At 50.2% G+C, this 15,948-nt stretch overlaps 7 protein-coding genes across 7 annotated transcripts; 4 read left to right on the forward strand and 3 right to left on the reverse strand.

Moving 5' to 3' along the window:
• Positions 1 to 27: 27 nt before the first annotated feature.
• BJY04DRAFT_187511 (replication factor C subunit 3) lies at positions 28 to 1,691 on the reverse strand. Its single transcript, XM_073711055.1, has 5 exons — positions 1,475 to 1,691; positions 1,336 to 1,423; positions 1,110 to 1,284; positions 665 to 1,048; positions 28 to 607 (listed from the first exon to the last, which is right to left on the reverse strand). Exons 1-5 carry the CDS (start codon positions 1,612 to 1,614, stop codon positions 210 to 212), a joined length of 1,185 nt encoding a protein of 394 aa, XP_073572057.1. The 5' UTR covers positions 1,615 to 1,691; the 3' UTR covers positions 28 to 209.
• Positions 1,692 to 1,839: 148 nt separating this feature from the next.
• BJY04DRAFT_50824 (actin-related protein 2/3 complex subunit 3) lies at positions 1,840 to 3,042 on the forward strand. Its single transcript, XM_073720529.1, has 6 exons — positions 1,840 to 1,942; positions 2,010 to 2,055; positions 2,164 to 2,438; positions 2,516 to 2,628; positions 2,683 to 2,761; positions 2,823 to 3,042. Exons 1-6 carry the CDS (start codon positions 1,937 to 1,939, stop codon positions 2,868 to 2,870), a joined length of 567 nt encoding a protein of 188 aa, XP_073572058.1. The 5' UTR covers positions 1,840 to 1,936; the 3' UTR covers positions 2,871 to 3,042.
• trm6 (tRNA 1-methyladenosine methyltransferase subunit GCD10) lies at positions 2,417 to 5,157 on the reverse strand. The gene is made up of 3 exons (XM_073711056.1): positions 4,801 to 5,157; positions 2,823 to 4,744; positions 2,417 to 2,761 (listed from the first exon to the last, which is right to left on the reverse strand). The coding sequence occupies exons 1-2, from the start codon at positions 4,884 to 4,886 to the stop codon at positions 3,157 to 3,159; spliced, it is 1,674 nt and encodes a 557-aa protein (XP_073572059.1). The 5' UTR covers positions 4,887 to 5,157; the 3' UTR covers positions 2,417 to 2,761; positions 2,823 to 3,156.
• Positions 5,158 to 5,413: 256 nt separating this feature from the next.
• BJY04DRAFT_187516 (uncharacterized protein) lies at positions 5,414 to 8,601 on the forward strand. Its single transcript, XM_073711057.1, has 3 exons — positions 5,414 to 6,427; positions 6,482 to 7,344; positions 7,393 to 8,601. The coding sequence occupies exons 1-3, from the start codon at positions 5,755 to 5,757 to the stop codon at positions 8,395 to 8,397; spliced, it is 2,541 nt and encodes an 846-aa protein (XP_073572060.1). The 5' UTR covers positions 5,414 to 5,754; the 3' UTR covers positions 8,398 to 8,601.
• Positions 8,602 to 8,649: 48 nt separating this feature from the next.
• On the forward strand, positions 8,650 to 9,117 carry BJY04DRAFT_187517 (uncharacterized protein). Its single transcript, XM_073711058.1, has one exon. It carries the CDS (start codon positions 8,917 to 8,919, stop codon positions 9,103 to 9,105), a length of 189 nt encoding a protein of 62 aa, XP_073572061.1. The 5' UTR covers positions 8,650 to 8,916; the 3' UTR covers positions 9,106 to 9,117.
• Positions 9,118 to 9,439: 322 nt separating this feature from the next.
• BJY04DRAFT_227397 (putative extracellular endoglucanase) lies at positions 9,440 to 11,439 on the forward strand (the record flags this gene model as incomplete). The annotated part of the gene is made up of 6 exons (XM_073718619.1): positions 9,440 to 9,692; positions 9,744 to 9,875; positions 9,931 to 10,281; positions 10,334 to 10,355; positions 10,406 to 11,207; positions 11,278 to 11,439. The coding sequence occupies 6 exons, from the start codon at positions 9,440 to 9,442 to the stop codon at positions 11,437 to 11,439; spliced, it is 1,722 nt and encodes a 573-aa protein (XP_073572062.1).
• A 254-nt stretch (positions 11,440 to 11,693) lies between these two features.
• On the reverse strand, positions 11,694 to 14,724 carry BJY04DRAFT_50877 (putative DUF221 domain protein). Its single transcript, XM_073720530.1, has 6 exons — positions 14,566 to 14,724; positions 14,264 to 14,499; positions 13,912 to 14,204; positions 12,955 to 13,860; positions 12,508 to 12,906; positions 11,694 to 12,442 (listed from the first exon to the last, which is right to left on the reverse strand). Exons 1-6 carry the CDS (start codon positions 14,614 to 14,616, stop codon positions 11,724 to 11,726), a joined length of 2,604 nt encoding a protein of 867 aa, XP_073572063.1. The 5' UTR covers positions 14,617 to 14,724; the 3' UTR covers positions 11,694 to 11,723.
• Between the last annotated feature and the right edge of the window lie 1,224 nt (positions 14,725 to 15,948).

The following is a 15,948-nucleotide window of genomic DNA, read 5'->3' on the forward strand; positions in this document are numbered from 1 at the left end:
GCTAAGCGTATGGCGTGCTCGGTGAGGATCTGATAACCGCGGAGAAATTTGAAGACGGACAGTTTAACCCCACTCTGACCAATCATCATTACTAGATAGTACAAGTACAAAATCATGCTGAGGTGAGGTTCAGTAGATTATTTTACACACGCCGTGGTTGTGCGGATTTGTTATTAACTAAAAGCTGTTCATTGCTGATCGGTAGAGTCCTATCGTGCCTTCTCCATCAGTTCGCATCCATTCCGAATCACGCCAACCAAGCCGCCAGTCTGAACCGTCTCTGATCCGCCAGCGGAAAGACGCCATTCAATTTCTGCCAGCCCTTCCAACCAGGTTATCCGTGTCTGCGCCGGAACCTCAAGTTGCTGCAATTGCTCGCCTAGGGCAGCAAGAATATCCGCTAGAGCAAGACCCTTGTTGATCTTCAGTGTGCTAAGAGTATTGAGACATGATGTGACATCGCTAGTTGCAAGAAGTGTGGTCATGATCTGCTGAATGTCGGATGGGTGTGGAGCGGCAATACAGTCATAGATCGTCTCGTTCGTTATAATTTCGGGCTGGGCAACACGTTGGTCCTTGGGCGCGTTCTTGACCGGAAGTGGTTTGCCTGAGGTGATTAACTTGAGGACCTATACCTTACAGGTAGGATCTTAGGTGCGCTTACTGCTTGCATGGCAGGCTTGGAGAACGTTCAAGGCCCGACGCATATCACCACGGCTTAGTGTGACCAAGCTATCAACCGCATCTGGTTGAATGCGCACATCTTCCTTCTCGATTACTTGGTCGACTAGCACGCGAATATCTTGCTCTTTGAGCGGACTGAAGCGGAACCGAGTACATCGAGAAAGGAGGGCGGGAGAGAGCTTATGGGTGTAGTTGGCGATGATACAGAACCGAGTGTTGGCTGTGTATTTCTCCATAATCCGACGAAGAGCCATTTGTGCGGTGGATGTCATGGCATCAGCCTCATCGAGAATAATCAATTTGAAGGATGCCAGGGAGGATTTGCCGGTGGCGGACGGTGCCATTGAGAATATCTGCTTCGTGCCTAGAGAAAGTCTCGTATGAGTATGTGCCCGATGTCATCCATCCACTATGGGTGTACACACTTGCAAAAGTTTTGATTTGTTCTCGAACAACATCAATTCCTCTATCGTCACTAGCATTGAGTTCGAGCACCATCTGTCGCATGTTTTTCGTGCCATATATCCGACGGGCTAATGCGAGGATTGTGGATGTTTTACCAGTACCCGGGGGGCCGTAGAGGAGGAGATGAGGTAATTGCTGGACCAGAATTAGCTTTCAGGATCCAGGAGTATGATATATAGCGTGTACATTTTGTTCGACGAATCGATTGATCGTAGCTAGAATATCCTGGTGACCGGAGACATCGTCGAGGGTATTTGGACGGTATTTTTCTACCCTAACAATAGTCAGTAGCTTGCGACAATGAGTACGATTAGTGTAGACACACCAAGGTAAATTATCTTGAGCTTCGACGGGTAGATCTGCCACTGCTCTCTTATACTTTCCGCCGGTGTTATCAGAGCTGAATTGAATAGCGTTCTTGGACGCCGGAGCGTCAACATCCATATCATCGTCGAAATCAGACATGATGGCAGCTTTTTTGAGTTGTCTTCTACTGAAAGCTCGAGAATAAGGCTCAAGAAGCGATCGAATTCGCGAAATCACCAAAGTTTGAGGATATGGCAGACCTCGACGCGTCAAGGTCCAGCAGCGCGTAAAGAGGTTCGGCGCCGGAAAATCTGTGGAGCGGAGCTCTCAGCACCAGCCTCATACCTAACTAGCCCAGCGCCAATGCGGTGATGACATGCGAACTCCCGCTAGGTACCAGCTCCGCCATCTTCCCGCCAACTCACCTCTACTCCTCTGGACAGGCTCTGGGGTTTCAATCGCTGTCATATCCACTCTCACAATGCCCGTATGTCGCCTGTCCGGGCGTTGCCTCCAAACTGTTTCGAAGCATCCTCAGTCTAACCTCGAAATAGGCCTACCACTCCATCTTCCTCGAAGACCGGGATGTCCCCGTGATCGGTACGCTTGCATTCTCCCCGCATTGCATTATCCCCCCGAGCGAGCCCAGAAGATGGCGGATATGGAAGCTATGGGCGCAAACTGACCGGTCCTTTCTTTTTTATGCAGGCAATTTCCCAGTGTTACCCCTCCGCACCCGCACTCGCGGCCCCGCATACACTCTTCCGACCCTCCCAGCCGGCGTCGCCGACATCGACATCCAACCAGATAACGAATCATACGACTGCGTTGACGAGATCCTATCACTCTTCAGGGCCAATGTCCTGTTCCGCAACTTCGAGATCAATGGCCCTGCCGACCGCATGCTTATCTACGGGACACTGTTTATCACCGAATGTCTGGGGAAGGTCAAGTCTACGATGACACTCCGTGAAGCGGAGAAGGTATATTCACCCGGAGTCCTCTAACAGAGGTGAAATACTGGCCCTATGAGCATGGATGCTGACGAAATCGTCTCTAGGCTTTAACCAACGTTGCGCTCGACAGCTTCGCCATCCCCGGTGATGCGTCGTTCCCTCTAAACCAGGCTTTTGAGCCTCCGCGAGATCGCCAGGATGCTGAGGCGCTTCGATCGTGGGTCTACCCTGAGGTTTGGCATTTGGAAAATACGCTGATTAAGTTGTGCAGATACCTTTCTCAAGTTCGACAGGAGATTGCGATTCGGTTGCTTGCGAGATTATACCCCGGTGGTGTTGGTCCCTCGAAGGTTCGTTCCACTAATATCATTGCCAGCGTAATGGAAGAATGACTGCTAATAATGGGGATAGTTCTGGCTTAGCTTCACAAAGAGAAAGTTCATGGGCAAGAGCTTCTAGGATAAAGTCTGAGTTTGTTTCATCGTACCTAGCGCGAAGACTTCACGGTCTTTCTGATTCAGCTTCCTCTAAATGTGACGTACCGTATATAAATTCAGAAAACCATACCCATGACACGAATATTGTTCAGTAGTGGGATGCTAAAGCTCAAGGTTTGTGGTGAGAGCACATTCATTGAAATTCATCCAGATCAAGCGTGTACCAACGTCAAGACCTACCTAGACTTGTATATTGTCATCATAGTCTTACTATACAAATATTTTTGTCCAATGTATGACCCAGTTCATCACATCTTCATCTCAGCGTCCGCACTTGTCGTGCTCCCCGGCGTAGCAGTCGACTGCGTGGGCCCAGGCGCAACCTTTCTCCGCTTCCTCCCCGGATTTCCAGCTGCTTGGATGAATTCCGTCGTCGGAATCACTCTAACCGCATGAAACACATACCCCTCGGAGCCTCCCCTCCCAGACATCATCGGATGTGATCGCCCTGGAAGAACCTGCCACGGCCGCGCGCGGACAGTCTCTAGTGTCGGAGCCAGCAATAACGTCGGGTTCAAAGGGAAGTTCTTGGATAGCTCGGCGAATTCACCGTCAGCGCCCTTTTCCTCACCTTGCTCTTCGAGGTCACGCTTCCTGTTGATATAGGCTGTTTTCCGCCCTGTGGAGTAGAGGTCTGCGAGTTCGGTGAGGGGCTCGACGGTAGGTGAGTAGACGACTACAGAGGCCGAGCCGCGGAGGAGAGGGACTGTATGTTTGAGGACGCTTTCGGGGTCCATGAGAGTTACGACGACGAGGCCATCGTAACCGCCTGCTCGAACTTCGTTGACGACGCTCTGTGCGCGAGCCCAACGGGTGCGTTTCCGGTGATAGGCACTGCGTTTATTGGTCTTAAGGGTTGCGAGCTCAACGTCGGGGATTACGGCGGGTTCCTGGGCGTAAATAGGATCGGCTTCGGGGTCGAGGAGTTGAAGCCAGGAGATGGACTTTAGGTTTGTGTAGAGAGGATGGGATTCGTCGGGGACGCCTTGGTCAAAGCCAAAGTTCTTGAGGAGGGATGTGTTGGGTTGTTTGTTGGCGTGGATGAGGGTTATTGTGTTGCTTGTGGCGGACATTTGGTCTGGGCGACGGGTCCGTGGTTGTGTCTTTTCAGTTGTTTCTTCTGTACCATTATCCTCGGTTGCCTCTGGTTCTTCCTCCTCTTCCTCTTCATCAGGATATAGTAGACCCATGCGTTCTGCCATGGCGGCAACGACTAGACCTCCTGTTTCGTCTACCACGAGGTAGCGGCCGTTTGGTTTTGATAATGTCTCTTCCAACGAGGCATTGCCACCATGGTGAACATTGCCCCAGCATCCGACCAGCCCTATCAATTCATCTCTCAGCTCCATACTCTTTAGAGCAGAATCCTTGTTCTCCAGCATGAAATTCGTGAGAGCGCTGACGTTCATTGGAAACACCGTAAACCGTCTCATATATTTCTTCTGTTTTCGGAGCGTGTACTTGGCCAGAGAGAACGCCGTCTTCTGGTCGAGAGTTTTATGCGACTCCAAGATCTTCGCAATAATGTCCTTCCCCGCACCCGTTGACTCCTTCTTGAGCGCTTCAATCTCCGCCAGTGTAAGTGTTTGAGTTGATGCATCATCGACGATATTTTGGTTCGTTCGTGTCGGTAATCCTTCCCCATTCACTTCTAGTTCTTCATCGCCTTCTCCTTCAGCGATTAATGACTCGGCATGTAGTTCGGCTGCGGGCACGATGCGCAGGCGGGTGCTCTGGCTGTCGCCGGGGGTCTCAAGAATCTCATAGGTGAGGTAGAAGGGGCGTCCGATGATCTGGTTCGCAGGGAAAGATCCGAATTTTCCGCAGTTGATTAATCTAGATCCAAAGTCAGCCTATGTCGTTAGGAATGAGTGAATCGATTAAAATCATACGTATTGGGGACGACTTTCTGAATCTTCGTTGTCTCTGAAGGTAGTCGCAGGATGACGACCTGATTCGGCCGAATTGAGGAGTGCATATTTCCGTAGATCCTAATTGATGTCTTGTCTTCTCCTCCACGATAATATCACCAGGAAGTATATACTGATATGTAGCTTGCGCTGCTTCCTGACTTTTTTTGCGATAGCGCACGGACCACTGGAGCTCGATAAGTGGCTTACATAAGTACTCCCCCGGACATACATTGGTCCGACAATAATATCACATGCTTGAACTCTGCTGTGGCTGGACAGGGCGGGGAGTGTGGCTGGGGCATGATGAGGCAGATGAGCTCCTTTACGGTATGTTACGCGCATCGGAGGAGGATTCGCCATACAGGCAGCCAAATTATGAGGACCTCTGATACGGCTGTGTACGGGTTATTCTCGCACCCGCATCCTCCGCTTAACCAGAAATTGGTAGTAGCTGTTGGCCTCTTTGGTGCCCCCACAGCCAATGGAGAGAGCTCGCTGATTGCGGGAATCTGGGTGCCTGTTATCTGACCGATCCTATCGATTGACGTATATATGCTTGCTTCTATCGAATTTTGGCTTTGCCAGTTCTCTTTTCCCAGAATCAAGAATCAGGGTCCGGCAAGGGGCAGCGGCATGGCACATATAACCTGGAGCCCTTCGCACACTTGCCTCATTCTGGAGTAGTGCTTCTGCTTCAGCCTTACTCGCCGTCTAAGCCCCCGGTTACGTATACAGTCCAGCTTTCTCGCAATAACGCCAGACTCACTTATTCGCCTCTCTCTTTATTTATCCAACGGATTAACGACCCGTTGCCCTGCCATAGCCGCATCATTCGTCGTTTTTGTCAAATACGTCCTATTGGTTCTCGAGCGTGCCCAGAGTTTCATCCTTTGCCCGGCAGGTCCGAGAACCGTCCTATCCAAATCCGCCTTCATGGTCCTGCGAAAACGAGCTCCTCCGCACCTTCACAACCTTAGCCAAGGGAATGCCCGTTTCCAACCTTGCTCTTCGCTTTCACAATCTTCCCCGACGTCCTTTTCTGTCTCCTCGCCCTCGCCTAAGCGCCTAACCCGTCCGACCAGAGCCCAGAGCTCTCCACACCCTCGCCGCATTCCATCGCAGGAATCGGTATTCTCGCCCGACTTGAATACGTCGCCGGCCTTCGATTTGATGTCCTTGGAACAGGCGCAAAGGTCCCCGATTCGGACCTCGTCTACGGACACCCCGAATCCATGGGCGGACGAACTCGTCGAAAACCCGAATCAGAGCCCGAGGGGAACCATCGATTCCAGCCACCAGTCGAGTATACAGTCAAGTATAGACAGTGGCCTACGTGATGGAGAGGCTGCGGATATTAAAAGAGGGGATCGAGTTCCTCCGATAGTTCTTTCAGGCACTCAAAGAAGGATGGCTGCAAATGAGTTGCAGCCGAATCAAGGGGCCAATGATACTTCGGACTGGGAGTATCTGGGTCAACCTCCGGTGCAGCTGCAGTCGAACAATCCGTTCTTAAAAGCTTCGCAGCTAGAACCTAACTCGTGGGAGGATAGGAATTCTCGCGCATCATCTCTTTCCAGAGATGACGCAAGCCGTGGCTTAGGTCAAGGTACACCCTGTCTCTCAGGTCTTTTTGGCATATCGATTGTACTGACACTTCTAGATGAGGGCTATATACCAATGACCGCTCGCCTATCGCTCTTTGACCAGCATGTAGAATCTGAATCACCATGGGCCAACGAGTCTAGTCTATCGGCAACACAGCAACCCCAAGGACCAGGAATGAGTGGCCAACAAACAGGCGTCACATCTATTGGCTCTCAGGAAGCCTCCGCTACCTCTGGCGGCGCCAATATTGCACCGTCGCAACTCCAGATTCGGCCGTCTCTGCAGCCTAGAACAAGCACCCCGGGCACTGTTTCGACAGCAACAACCGGCTCATCTCATGTTCTGATTGATTTTGAAGACTCCCCAACCCAAGAATACCAGAGGGTCGAAAGTAATGGAAGAGAGGCACCGGTATCAAATGCTGATATACCCACGATCCAAGGGTATGGCCGCCCAGTCGGTCTTCGGAGTGTCCAGTCTGATGGTGCCAACCATTCTGCGGAGTCAGCTGCACCCTCTGGTTCCCAGAATCACCGAAGCGCTGGGATTCTGAATGACTCTGCGGAACAACAGGAGAAGCGAGCGGAGACTTACTCAATTAGACACATCAACTGGAAGGATTCCACAGGAATATTAAGGGAGTCACCCATGTTGGTTCAGAATAAGAACGGACCATGTCCCCTGCTAGCATTGGTTAATGCCCTTATCCTACGTGCGGCAGGCTACAGCACTACGCCTCCCATCGTAAGGGCTCTGCGGACAAGGGAGCAGATTTCCTTGGGGTTACTAATTGAGGCGCTCTTTGATGAGTTAACAACACGTCTGGGTCCCGAGGACGAGCTTCCAGACATTGAAGCCCTAAGCCGATTCTTGACCATGCTCCACACTGGCATGAACGTTAATCCGCGACTCACTTTGGTATGGTCAAAACATAGCTTTGCATGGCATGGATACTAACGCGATTAGGAGTCAAATGATGCACCTGGAATCTTCTTCCGGACTGAAGATATCAAGTTCTATAGCACATTTGGGGTAGAGCTTGTGCACGGGTGGATAGCACCCCCATCCACGGATGCCAGTAAGGCATTGGAGCGGATAGGCCAAAACTTCGAAGATATTCAATTACTCCCGTTCCGCAAACAAGAGCTGGAGGACCGAGTGTTTCAGGGGACGCCGTTAACTTCAGAAGAAGAAAGGGTCATGGCAGACATCCAGGCGATTCAGCGTTTCACTGAGTTTGAAAATGCGACGCAACTAAGCCCATTTGGCCTTGAGCAATTGGAGAGAACGCTTCAACCAGGCTCCCTTTCGATTCTATTCCGCAACGATCATTTCTCAACTCTTTACAAACATCCTCAGTTTGACCAGCTTTTCACTCTCGTCACCGACGCTGGATATTCCAACCATGCGGAAGTTGTGTGGGAAAGTCTTGTCGACGTGACCGGATCCAACGCTAGTTTTTATGCTGGGGATTTTAGGGTTGTCAGCCACAATTCCTCTCGCGAGCCCGATCCATCGGGCCCACGGACGTCAAGCAATGACGCATCTCGACAGTCAAGGGCGCCTTCCGCCCAAGAGCAGGCGGACGCGGACTATGCATATGCACTTTCACTTCAGTATCAGGAGGAGGTGCAACAGCAGTCTAATTCTACGCATAATCGCTCGCAAAGTGCGGCCAACCTCGGAGCTAGCTCGCCCATACCTATAGCGAACAACCGACAACGCCAATCATACGCGCGCCATTCCCAATCTCACCTTCAACCCAGTGCTCCGAGTGCTCCGGCACATCAGGATGACGATGCTCCACCCCCGTCTTATGAACAGTCAGCCAAAGACCAGGCATATACACCCCCGCAACGGAACCCTAGTGTCATGGCTACGCCTCCACGAAATCCTTACCAAAGGAATCAATATAGTCCACGGTATCCGGAGCGGCCCAGGGATAGGAACAAGGACTGTATAGTCATGTGACGGCCCGATTGAAAGACTGAAGCGAGTATATATGTTTATAACACTATACTGGTATACCGGACCTTGATGACGGAATGACGAAAGATGATGATGATTCTATCTATGTACTGTTTATATAGACGCCTCGATTTGGCGCATTTAATGTATCCTAGCTACTTTATGATGAATACGACCAACGCTTACTATATATAAATACATGAAGCCTTTCGGATGATGGCCAACACCATTCTCCGTGTTAAGTTGAGAGTAATTCACGTTATTCCTTTGACCACCACGAGCCATCACTTGATACCTAGTCGGGCGCTTGCTTCCTTTCCTAATCCACCACGGCCCAAGACGAGCACTCGCAACAATTGTCGCCGATCAACTCCTTACTCGGAAGAAGAATAGATGAATCCATGCGGGGTGTTGAAGAATTAATCTGGGTAATTTCCGGGGGTTTTCTAAGTCTCCCACAATCCTGAGCCGTTGGCTTTTCAGGAACAGGCAATAGAGCCACTCTCCGTACTCGGCTATGTTATGCAGCATCCCCAGAATCCTCTCGCCCAAGGTGTTATTTTGATTAAGGTATGGCCATGGCTCCACATAGCCTTGTTGATACTAGGTACTGCCATTGGAGAAAACACCCTCATACCAACAGTCATTTTGCTAGGCACCTCTTGGTTCTCCAACCCTCGTCTACGGGCTGAAGAATCCAACGTTATATGACGCAAAGCAACCATCAGCTCTATACACAACGGTCCGCAGGTCCGTGCCATGGAGAGGTCACGGATGAAATCCGCCCATTCGGGCAATCCTGCGTTTCAACCCCCTGTTAGCACCATTTCTTGACACAATTTATGTGCTCATTTCGAGCCGGAAACAATACAATTCGGGGCCGCCATGGCGGATTAGCTGCGAAATGATCGAAATGACCGAATTGCTTATGGGGCTTCGATGATGGATACTTGTATAAAAGGAGCTGTATTCCTTCGGTGTTTTATATTAAATCGAGATCGGTTCACCACAACGGCAAGTCCGGTACTACCAGGGTTAGATCAAGATGCACAGGCTATTCTCTATCGCGGGGCTTACTGCTCTTATGCAAGTTGCGTACGCACAGAATCCTGTTGTCTGTACAGGAACATTCAACCCTATCACGGCTCAGGACTTTGTTACGAATCTGCACCCTGGATGGAATCTGGGAAATACTCTTGATGCCATTCCAGACGAAGGCTCTTGGAACAATGCCACTGTTCAGGCAGCGACCATTGATCTGATCAAAGAGTCGGGATTCAACAGCGTCCGTCTCCCAGGTACCTACTCGCACCAACAAACTTTCCATTCAAGCTGCTAATTCTACTGAGTGACTTGGACTCATCATTTCACGAGCGGCTCCCCTGACTGGACTGTTGAGCCAGAATGGCTGCAGCGAGTGTCTGATGTTTTAGACATTATCACTTCTCGTGATCTATACGCTATTGTGGATGTCCACCACGGTGAGTCCCTACCACAGCTCAGCCCTAAGCGCATTCCCGGCTAACGTTTACACAGACTCATGGGAATGGGCAGATGTCACTCTCCCCGACGCAAACATACCCGAAATTGAAGAAAAATTCTACAGGCTGTGGTATCAGATTGGTACTAAACTAGCATGCAAATCAAGTCTGGTTGCTTTCGAATCCATCAACGAGCCTCCAGCGAACACTGCTGAACATGGCGCACAAATTAACAAGCTTAACGGCATCTTCCTTCAAGCTATTTCCGATGCCGGCGGTTATAACGCTGATCGTGTTGTTAACCTCGTCGGTGGTGGTCAAGATAGCGTCAAGACCTCGCAGTGGTTCGAGGCTCCAGAAAACATCACGAACCCTTGGGCCATCCAATTCCATTACTATAGTCCTTGTAAGTGATATCAATTGTTCTATGCAGATTGGCTACTCACAACCCCTTACAGATGACTTCATCTTCAGCGCATGGTAAGAGTCTATTTCTCCTCATACGACCCTCGTAGCTCACTACCTACCAGGGGAAAGACAATCTGGGGATCAGACGCCGACAAAGATATTTTGACTACTGACTTTGAACTGATTCGCAACAACTTTACCGATGTTCCTCTAATCCTGGGCGAGTACGACGCATCTTCAGTTAACACCGAGCCCGCCGCCCGCTGGAAATACTTCGACCATCTCCAGCGCGTCACCGCTGACCTCGGTATCTCTACAATAATCTGGGACAACGGTGCAGACCACCTCGACCGCACAATAGGCCAATGGCGCGACCCAACAACTCTGCAACTGGTTGTCGGTACAGACGGTGACACAGCAAATAGTCTGCCCGATAGCACCGAAGATGCCTCCGCAATGGAGCAGTCATCTTCTGCTTATATCTTCCACCGCGTCGGCGAGCAAGTCACCGCACAGACGCAGCCCTACCTCTTCAACGGGAATTCTCTTGTCTCCATCACGGAATCTGACGGTACCGTCTTGTCCAGCTCTGACTACTCTGTATCCGGCGAGAATATCGTCTTCTCCACTTCTTACCTGTCAACCAAGTACACTGCCTCCTCTGCACCCGGCGTCGTCGAAAACCTAACCCTCGAATTCGACGGCGGTGCCGCCTCGCCATCCATCCAGATCGTCCAGTGGGATACACCTGTTCTGGCATCAACCTCTGCATCGGCCTCCGCAATTGCTGGTGGCGATTACTGGATCGGGGTTGACTGGAATGGTCTACCCACCGTTGCCGCCGTGAAGGCACTTACTACCTCTGGCGTGTACCTCTTCGACGACTGGACTCAGTGGCTTGGTCCGCTTCAGCAGGCTCGTGCTGTAAGTTCTACCTTCTCTAGATCCTTCTAAACAACTCGTTGCTGGGTTTGGTGGCTGACTTTGTGTTGAGACATACAACAACCACTGGAACTGGAACGAAGAGAACGTGATCCTCACGGCTGGAGCTATTGACGCAGTCATTGCTGCTGGGCAGACAACGGTGTTCACTTTTGAGTTCTATCCTCGCGTGGACGGGGAGGCGAATACGGTTGAGTTCACAGTCACTGTTTAGGTGGTTAGTTAGTATGCGTACTTTCATTGATCTCCATGGGCTATATCTTGTTGGCTTTGTGTAAAGCCGTGACGCCTGTTGAAGTATGTCTCAAATTCATATGGCAAATATAGCTTTCATCTAATTTCATCATTATACTCGTTGAAGAATAAGACATCAAAATGGGACAGGAAGGCCAACCCATCTACCTACCCACCACATAACATCCTAATTCAAAACCCGTGATCTTCCAGTTCAAGCTGCACTCACCACGACTAGGGGACCATCAACAAAGCAACAATCCTCTAATAAAGCGTTTTCAACTCCCAAAGTGGCAAGTCAGGATCAAATTTATCCCATATAATCTTTCCTTTCTCATCCAAATGCGCCCCCTCATCTGTAATCGGAATCCTGTCGTCCGTCCCTTCAACCTCCCACCTCGACACCCCCCACTTGTCCCTGGGAATCCAGATCGTCGGCATGCGGCTCGTGATACACGGCTCAAAATACGCATTCCTTCTCTCCTCGTCCGAGTATTTGATCTCCACGTGGTCTCGTCGGACCTTTCTTCTCAACGCCGCGAAGTCTCGATACAGGTTTGGATGAAACCATTTGAACGCCGAGGACCAGCGGCCTCGAGGTGTTGTCTGTAGAAGAGCTAATTCTTCTTCCTTGGCTTGTTGCAACTCTTCCTCGACATCGAGGGTGCGCGGAAGGAATGTATTCAGGGGCGCTAGCGCTTCGTTAAGGGAGAGGTGCGCGAGGATCGTGAGGATTGTGAAGAGGACCATTATTATGAGTGGGCCAATGGCGGACTTAATTGCGAATAGGCCAATCATGCAGATATTTGCGAGATAAATTCCTGTTAGGAGATGTTGAAGGGCGCGTGGGTAGACGAGCCCCTTTGTGTCGATGCGAATATCATAGACGAACAGGAAATTATAGCGGTAGGCTTGGTAGACGAGGTAGAGGCCGACGAAGCAGAAGCCGAGAATGAGGGGGGCGATGCATGAGTATGTTAGGGCTGTTTTTTTGAAGGAAGTGTCAGTCTCTGATTGATTAGAAGTAACACCTAAGTGGTGGACCGACCTATTACGCCCATATTTGTGAAGACGGGAAAGACGTTGCCCCAGCTTATGGCGCTGAGAGCAGCCCAGCGCTCGTACAGGCGTCTTGGAGAGCCGTCGAAAAAGGTGGTTATGAATTTGAACACTAGCACGCTCATGATTTGAACAACAGCGAGGGAGCTGGTGGTGAGACCCTGAAGGAGGAAGTACGAGATGTAGAAGTTTGTAGCCTTGGGTAGGTTTTCGGCCAAAAGATCTTTAGCTGATAGCGGGTCTTGGATGATTTGTGCAGTCGCTGCCGAGGCTGCAGAGGTCAAGGTTGTCACTAGGAAGACTTGAACAACTTGGAAGCAAAAGTGCGCAGTCTGGGTGAAGAGCTCGACACGGGATGCGGACGGGACACCAGCACGCCGGGCACAGACTATAGAGTGGTTAGCATTGAAATCATAAGAAGCGAAACCGAGCATACAGCGACAAATGATCGGGACCAAAGACATCAGAAGGACCAGAGCAGCTGCTGGCAGCAGTCCTGCTATGACACCTTTGATGACTTCGGGAAGGTCGTCAATGAAGCCCAGGAATGGAATCTGAGTAGTAAGATAGGTGATGTTGGAAATGGCGCCGACAAGGGCGGATGGGATGGACCAGAAGATAATCATTGTTGCGATACCGCCCTGCACAAGGAACCTTCGCACAATGCGCTGCCACCAACTAAGGTTCAATGCAGACCAGACAACCTCGTCAGGAGATATACCGGTAAACCGTGGCGTCATATGAAGGGGCTGGTGGTGGGACAAAGTCTGAAGTGCAACTTGAGCATCCGATTGAGTGTTGAATTCTATAAAGATTGCTGTCAGAAGCTTTGCATCGCCATTCAGGTGCTTCTTCTGAAGGCCTTCAATCTCTGTGTCCATATCCACCAGCTTCTCTTGAAGCCAGCGAATTGAGTCAACCTTCTCCCCAAAAAGCCCGAGACGGTGCGTTGGCCGCTGGATCCTGTGGTAGAAAGCAGAATTGCTGAATTCGCAATCATTACAGTCAGTGCAAGTGATCGTTCCAGCCTTAAGGAGCTTCAGATGCATTTTGTTTGCACTTCGAATCAATCTGGTTTCTAGTCTTTCCAGACGGTGAGCAAACTTGTCCCTTTCCTGCACCTTCTTCTCCAGCACTTCGCAATCAGAGGTTATCCACATCTGGCGAATAGTATCTCCGAAAACCTGTCGTAGTTTTTTCTCGCTTTTATAGTCCTCCGGGACCGACATGAACAGGACTGTTCTGGATGATATTCGATGAGAATATGCGGGTGAGTTCAGGTACGCCTGTCGAAGGTTTGCGTAAAATATGCTCTCCCTGGTCACGGTGTAGAAGACAAACGCTTGATGCATCATTAGCTATCAACAAGCAGAATATAGGGCGTGATACATACTGAAGTACACGCATGCCATGACAGCATGGGCATAGTAGCGCTTGGAATCATTCACATTACTGAAGCTAAATGCATCGAGCTGTGTGTTACCCGCACCGCCTGTTGCGTGAATTGGAAGAAGCACTGGCCATGTGATCAGACAGCCGATGAAAAATGTTGAGCAAAGAACTCTCAAGAAGCGGAGAAAGAGATAACCATCCATAGAATGATGGTTGAGAACATGTGCATCGGATATTTTGAGAAACTGTCCAACCCAATTGACCCAGCCTGTGGGGAGTTGCGGGCTTCGTTCACTAGTTCACCTGTTAAGCTACACATCTTTACAAGACAATGATTACAGGTGGTAACGTACTGCTGATGCCAGCAAGGTAAATGACTCCTCGGAGCATACCATCGCAACTGGGTTCGGCGAAAGATCAGGAAGAGTGAGAACCAAATAGTTGCAAGTACCAAAGCTGGAAGCAATGTTGACAAGAGCGCCGAGGCGGACGTCGAGTCACCACCCCCGGTAATGGTGTCCAATGTATCCGAGGTTGTTGAGGACGCATTACCCCTCGAAGACCCAATGTTCGGGTCATTGCTCGGATCCTTATATTAGAACCATTAGAGTCAATGCTGGATAAGTTGCATTTGATAGGGCAGGACACCACATACAAGGAGATCTTGTCGTGCAACGAGAAACTTCAATAGGGTCCGTGTCGACATCGTGCTGGCGGATTAGATTGATCATTTCTCCGCATCAACAAACTTCTCCCACGAGACAAATGAAAATGATACTCCGCCAAGGTACATATAGCCCTGCGGCGCGTCCGCATCCATGGGCGCTCCATGGCGTAGTTGACCTGTCAACCGTGCCAGAAGGTCAATAGCACACGGTAGGCCAAAGCATGCAGCTCGTAAAGCTCAAGAAGCAATCATTGGTTAGCGGAACAAACTGAGGTCACAAGTGGAGAGAATGTGTCCCAAGAGAAATGAAAATGCATTTTTGTAATTCGTCGAGGGCATCTTGATGATCAAAGAAAGCACGTCCGACGAACTGTGCTCTTGTTTCGCAGGAACTTTCACAGGGGCACTGATCCCGATTTGCCCATAGCACGACCTCGACAGGACCAGGAAAGTGAAATCCTTGAGGAATCTGCAGCTAGTCATCGCTAGTGGCCTATCATTTTGCCGATCTAGCCTGTCTCACGGGAAGTGCCGATCTAGTCCACTCCCCGGCATGGACACTGGAATGCCCGCCACCACACCCCATGTCGGGCCCGAGACACTGACAGTCACATTGCCAACAAAAGTCCGAGTTCAAAGTTGATCATCAAACGGAGTAGTGAGTACAGAGTGTGGTTACACAAGCTCGAAGACTTGCAGCGAACGTCTTCCCCCGCCCTCCTTGGAGCCATGTGCTGCAAGGTTAAGTGAAGCCCTCAAACTGGAAAGAGTAATAATCTGCGAGGTTGCTGGCAATGGATTGTCGCAATTTTCAGTCCTTCGGGTATTCAGTCATTTTGAGTGCTTATGCAAAGAGGAAGATTGCATTATTCGAGCCAGTCTTTTACAAAGAACAAAGATGAGTGGGAGTGGCAGGCCAGCAGCAGACGAGTTCCGGAAGAGACAGGCACCTCGTTCGCAGTGGCCATGGTGGCCGGTCATAGCTCGTTCCTCCTGGCTCCTGCTGCCAATAACGTCAGTCAAAATCTAAATGCAAGGGTTAAAAAAGCCCGTGTCGCTTGGTCGTAAAAAGAAATGACTCTTCAGCTCGAAAAATTCCGGAGTTGGCGCAAGCCATGGTTACGTAGTTTCGTCGAATCCATTCAGAAATCAAGAGGGCATTCTCGGAATAATCATGATGTGACCGTAACTGTCTGTTTGTCTCTTTGTTTCTCTTGATCACGAATAGCTATCAGCTTCATCAGTACTGGCGCGACAGAATGGTATGCGAGAATCTTGATCTTTCGGGAGTGCAAGATCGATCTCGGGGGTTTCCAGCTTTGACTGCGAGGAGCGGTGAATAATGCGAGAAGAATAAATGAGGGGTCGATA

The sequence above is a fragment of the Aspergillus karnatakaensis genome (assembly GCF_047715665.1).
Source record: "Aspergillus karnatakaensis strain CBS 102800 unplaced genomic scaffold BJY04scaffold_20, whole genome shotgun sequence".
Classification (NCBI taxonomy): Eukaryota; Fungi; Ascomycota; class Eurotiomycetes; order Eurotiales; family Aspergillaceae; genus Aspergillus; species Aspergillus karnatakaensis.

Excerpts from the sequence above, each read along its gene's own strand:
- BJY04DRAFT_187511 (XM_073711055.1), bottom strand. The coding sequence starts at position 1,614 with ATGTCTGATTTCGACGATGATATGGATGTTGACGCTCCGGCGTCCAAG. Across the intron at positions 1,424-1,474 it reads GCTCAAGATAATTTACCTTG|GGTAGAAAAATACCGTCCAA; the intron begins GTGTGTCTACAC and ends GACTATTGTTAG. Across the intron at positions 608-664 it reads CCAAGCCTGCCATGCAAGCA|GCAAACCACTTCCGGTCAAG; the intron begins GTAAGCGCACCT and ends TAATCACCTCAG.
- BJY04DRAFT_50877 (XM_073720530.1), bottom strand. The coding sequence starts at position 14,616 with ATGTCGACACGGACCCTATTGAAGTTTCTCGTTGCACGACAAGATCTC. Across the intron at positions 13,861-13,911 it reads CATGGCATGCGTGTACTTCA|CGTTTGTCTTCTACACCGTG; the intron begins GTATGTATCACG and ends TGATGCATCAAG. Across the intron at positions 12,907-12,954 it reads GGTCCCGATCATTTGTCGCT|TCTGTGCCCGGCGTGCTGGT; the intron begins GTATGCTCGGTT and ends ACCACTCTATAG.
- BJY04DRAFT_50824 (XM_073720529.1), top strand. Across the intron at positions 2,439-2,515 it reads CACTCCGTGAAGCGGAGAAG|GCTTTAACCAACGTTGCGCT; the intron begins GTATATTCACCC and ends AATCGTCTCTAG. Across the intron at positions 2,629-2,682 it reads GATGCTGAGGCGCTTCGATC|ATACCTTTCTCAAGTTCGAC; the intron begins GTGGGTCTACCC and ends TAAGTTGTGCAG.
- BJY04DRAFT_187516 (XM_073711057.1), top strand. The coding sequence starts at position 5,755 with ATGGTCCTGCGAAAACGAGCTCCTCCGCACCTTCACAACCTTAGCCAA. Across the intron at positions 6,428-6,481 it reads AAGCCGTGGCTTAGGTCAAG|ATGAGGGCTATATACCAATG; the intron begins GTACACCCTGTC and ends TGACACTTCTAG. Across the intron at positions 7,345-7,392 it reads TTAATCCGCGACTCACTTTG|GAGTCAAATGATGCACCTGG; the intron begins GTATGGTCAAAA and ends TAACGCGATTAG.
- trm6 (XM_073711056.1), bottom strand. The coding sequence starts at position 4,886 with ATGCACTCCTCAATTCGGCCGAATCAGGTCGTCATCCTGCGACTACCT. Across the intron at positions 4,745-4,800 it reads CAGAAAGTCGTCCCCAATAC|ATTAATCAACTGCGGAAAAT; the intron begins GTATGATTTTAA and ends CTTTGGATCTAG.
- BJY04DRAFT_187517 (XM_073711058.1), top strand. The coding sequence starts at position 8,917 with ATGCAGCATCCCCAGAATCCTCTCGCCCAAGGTGTTATTTTGATTAAG.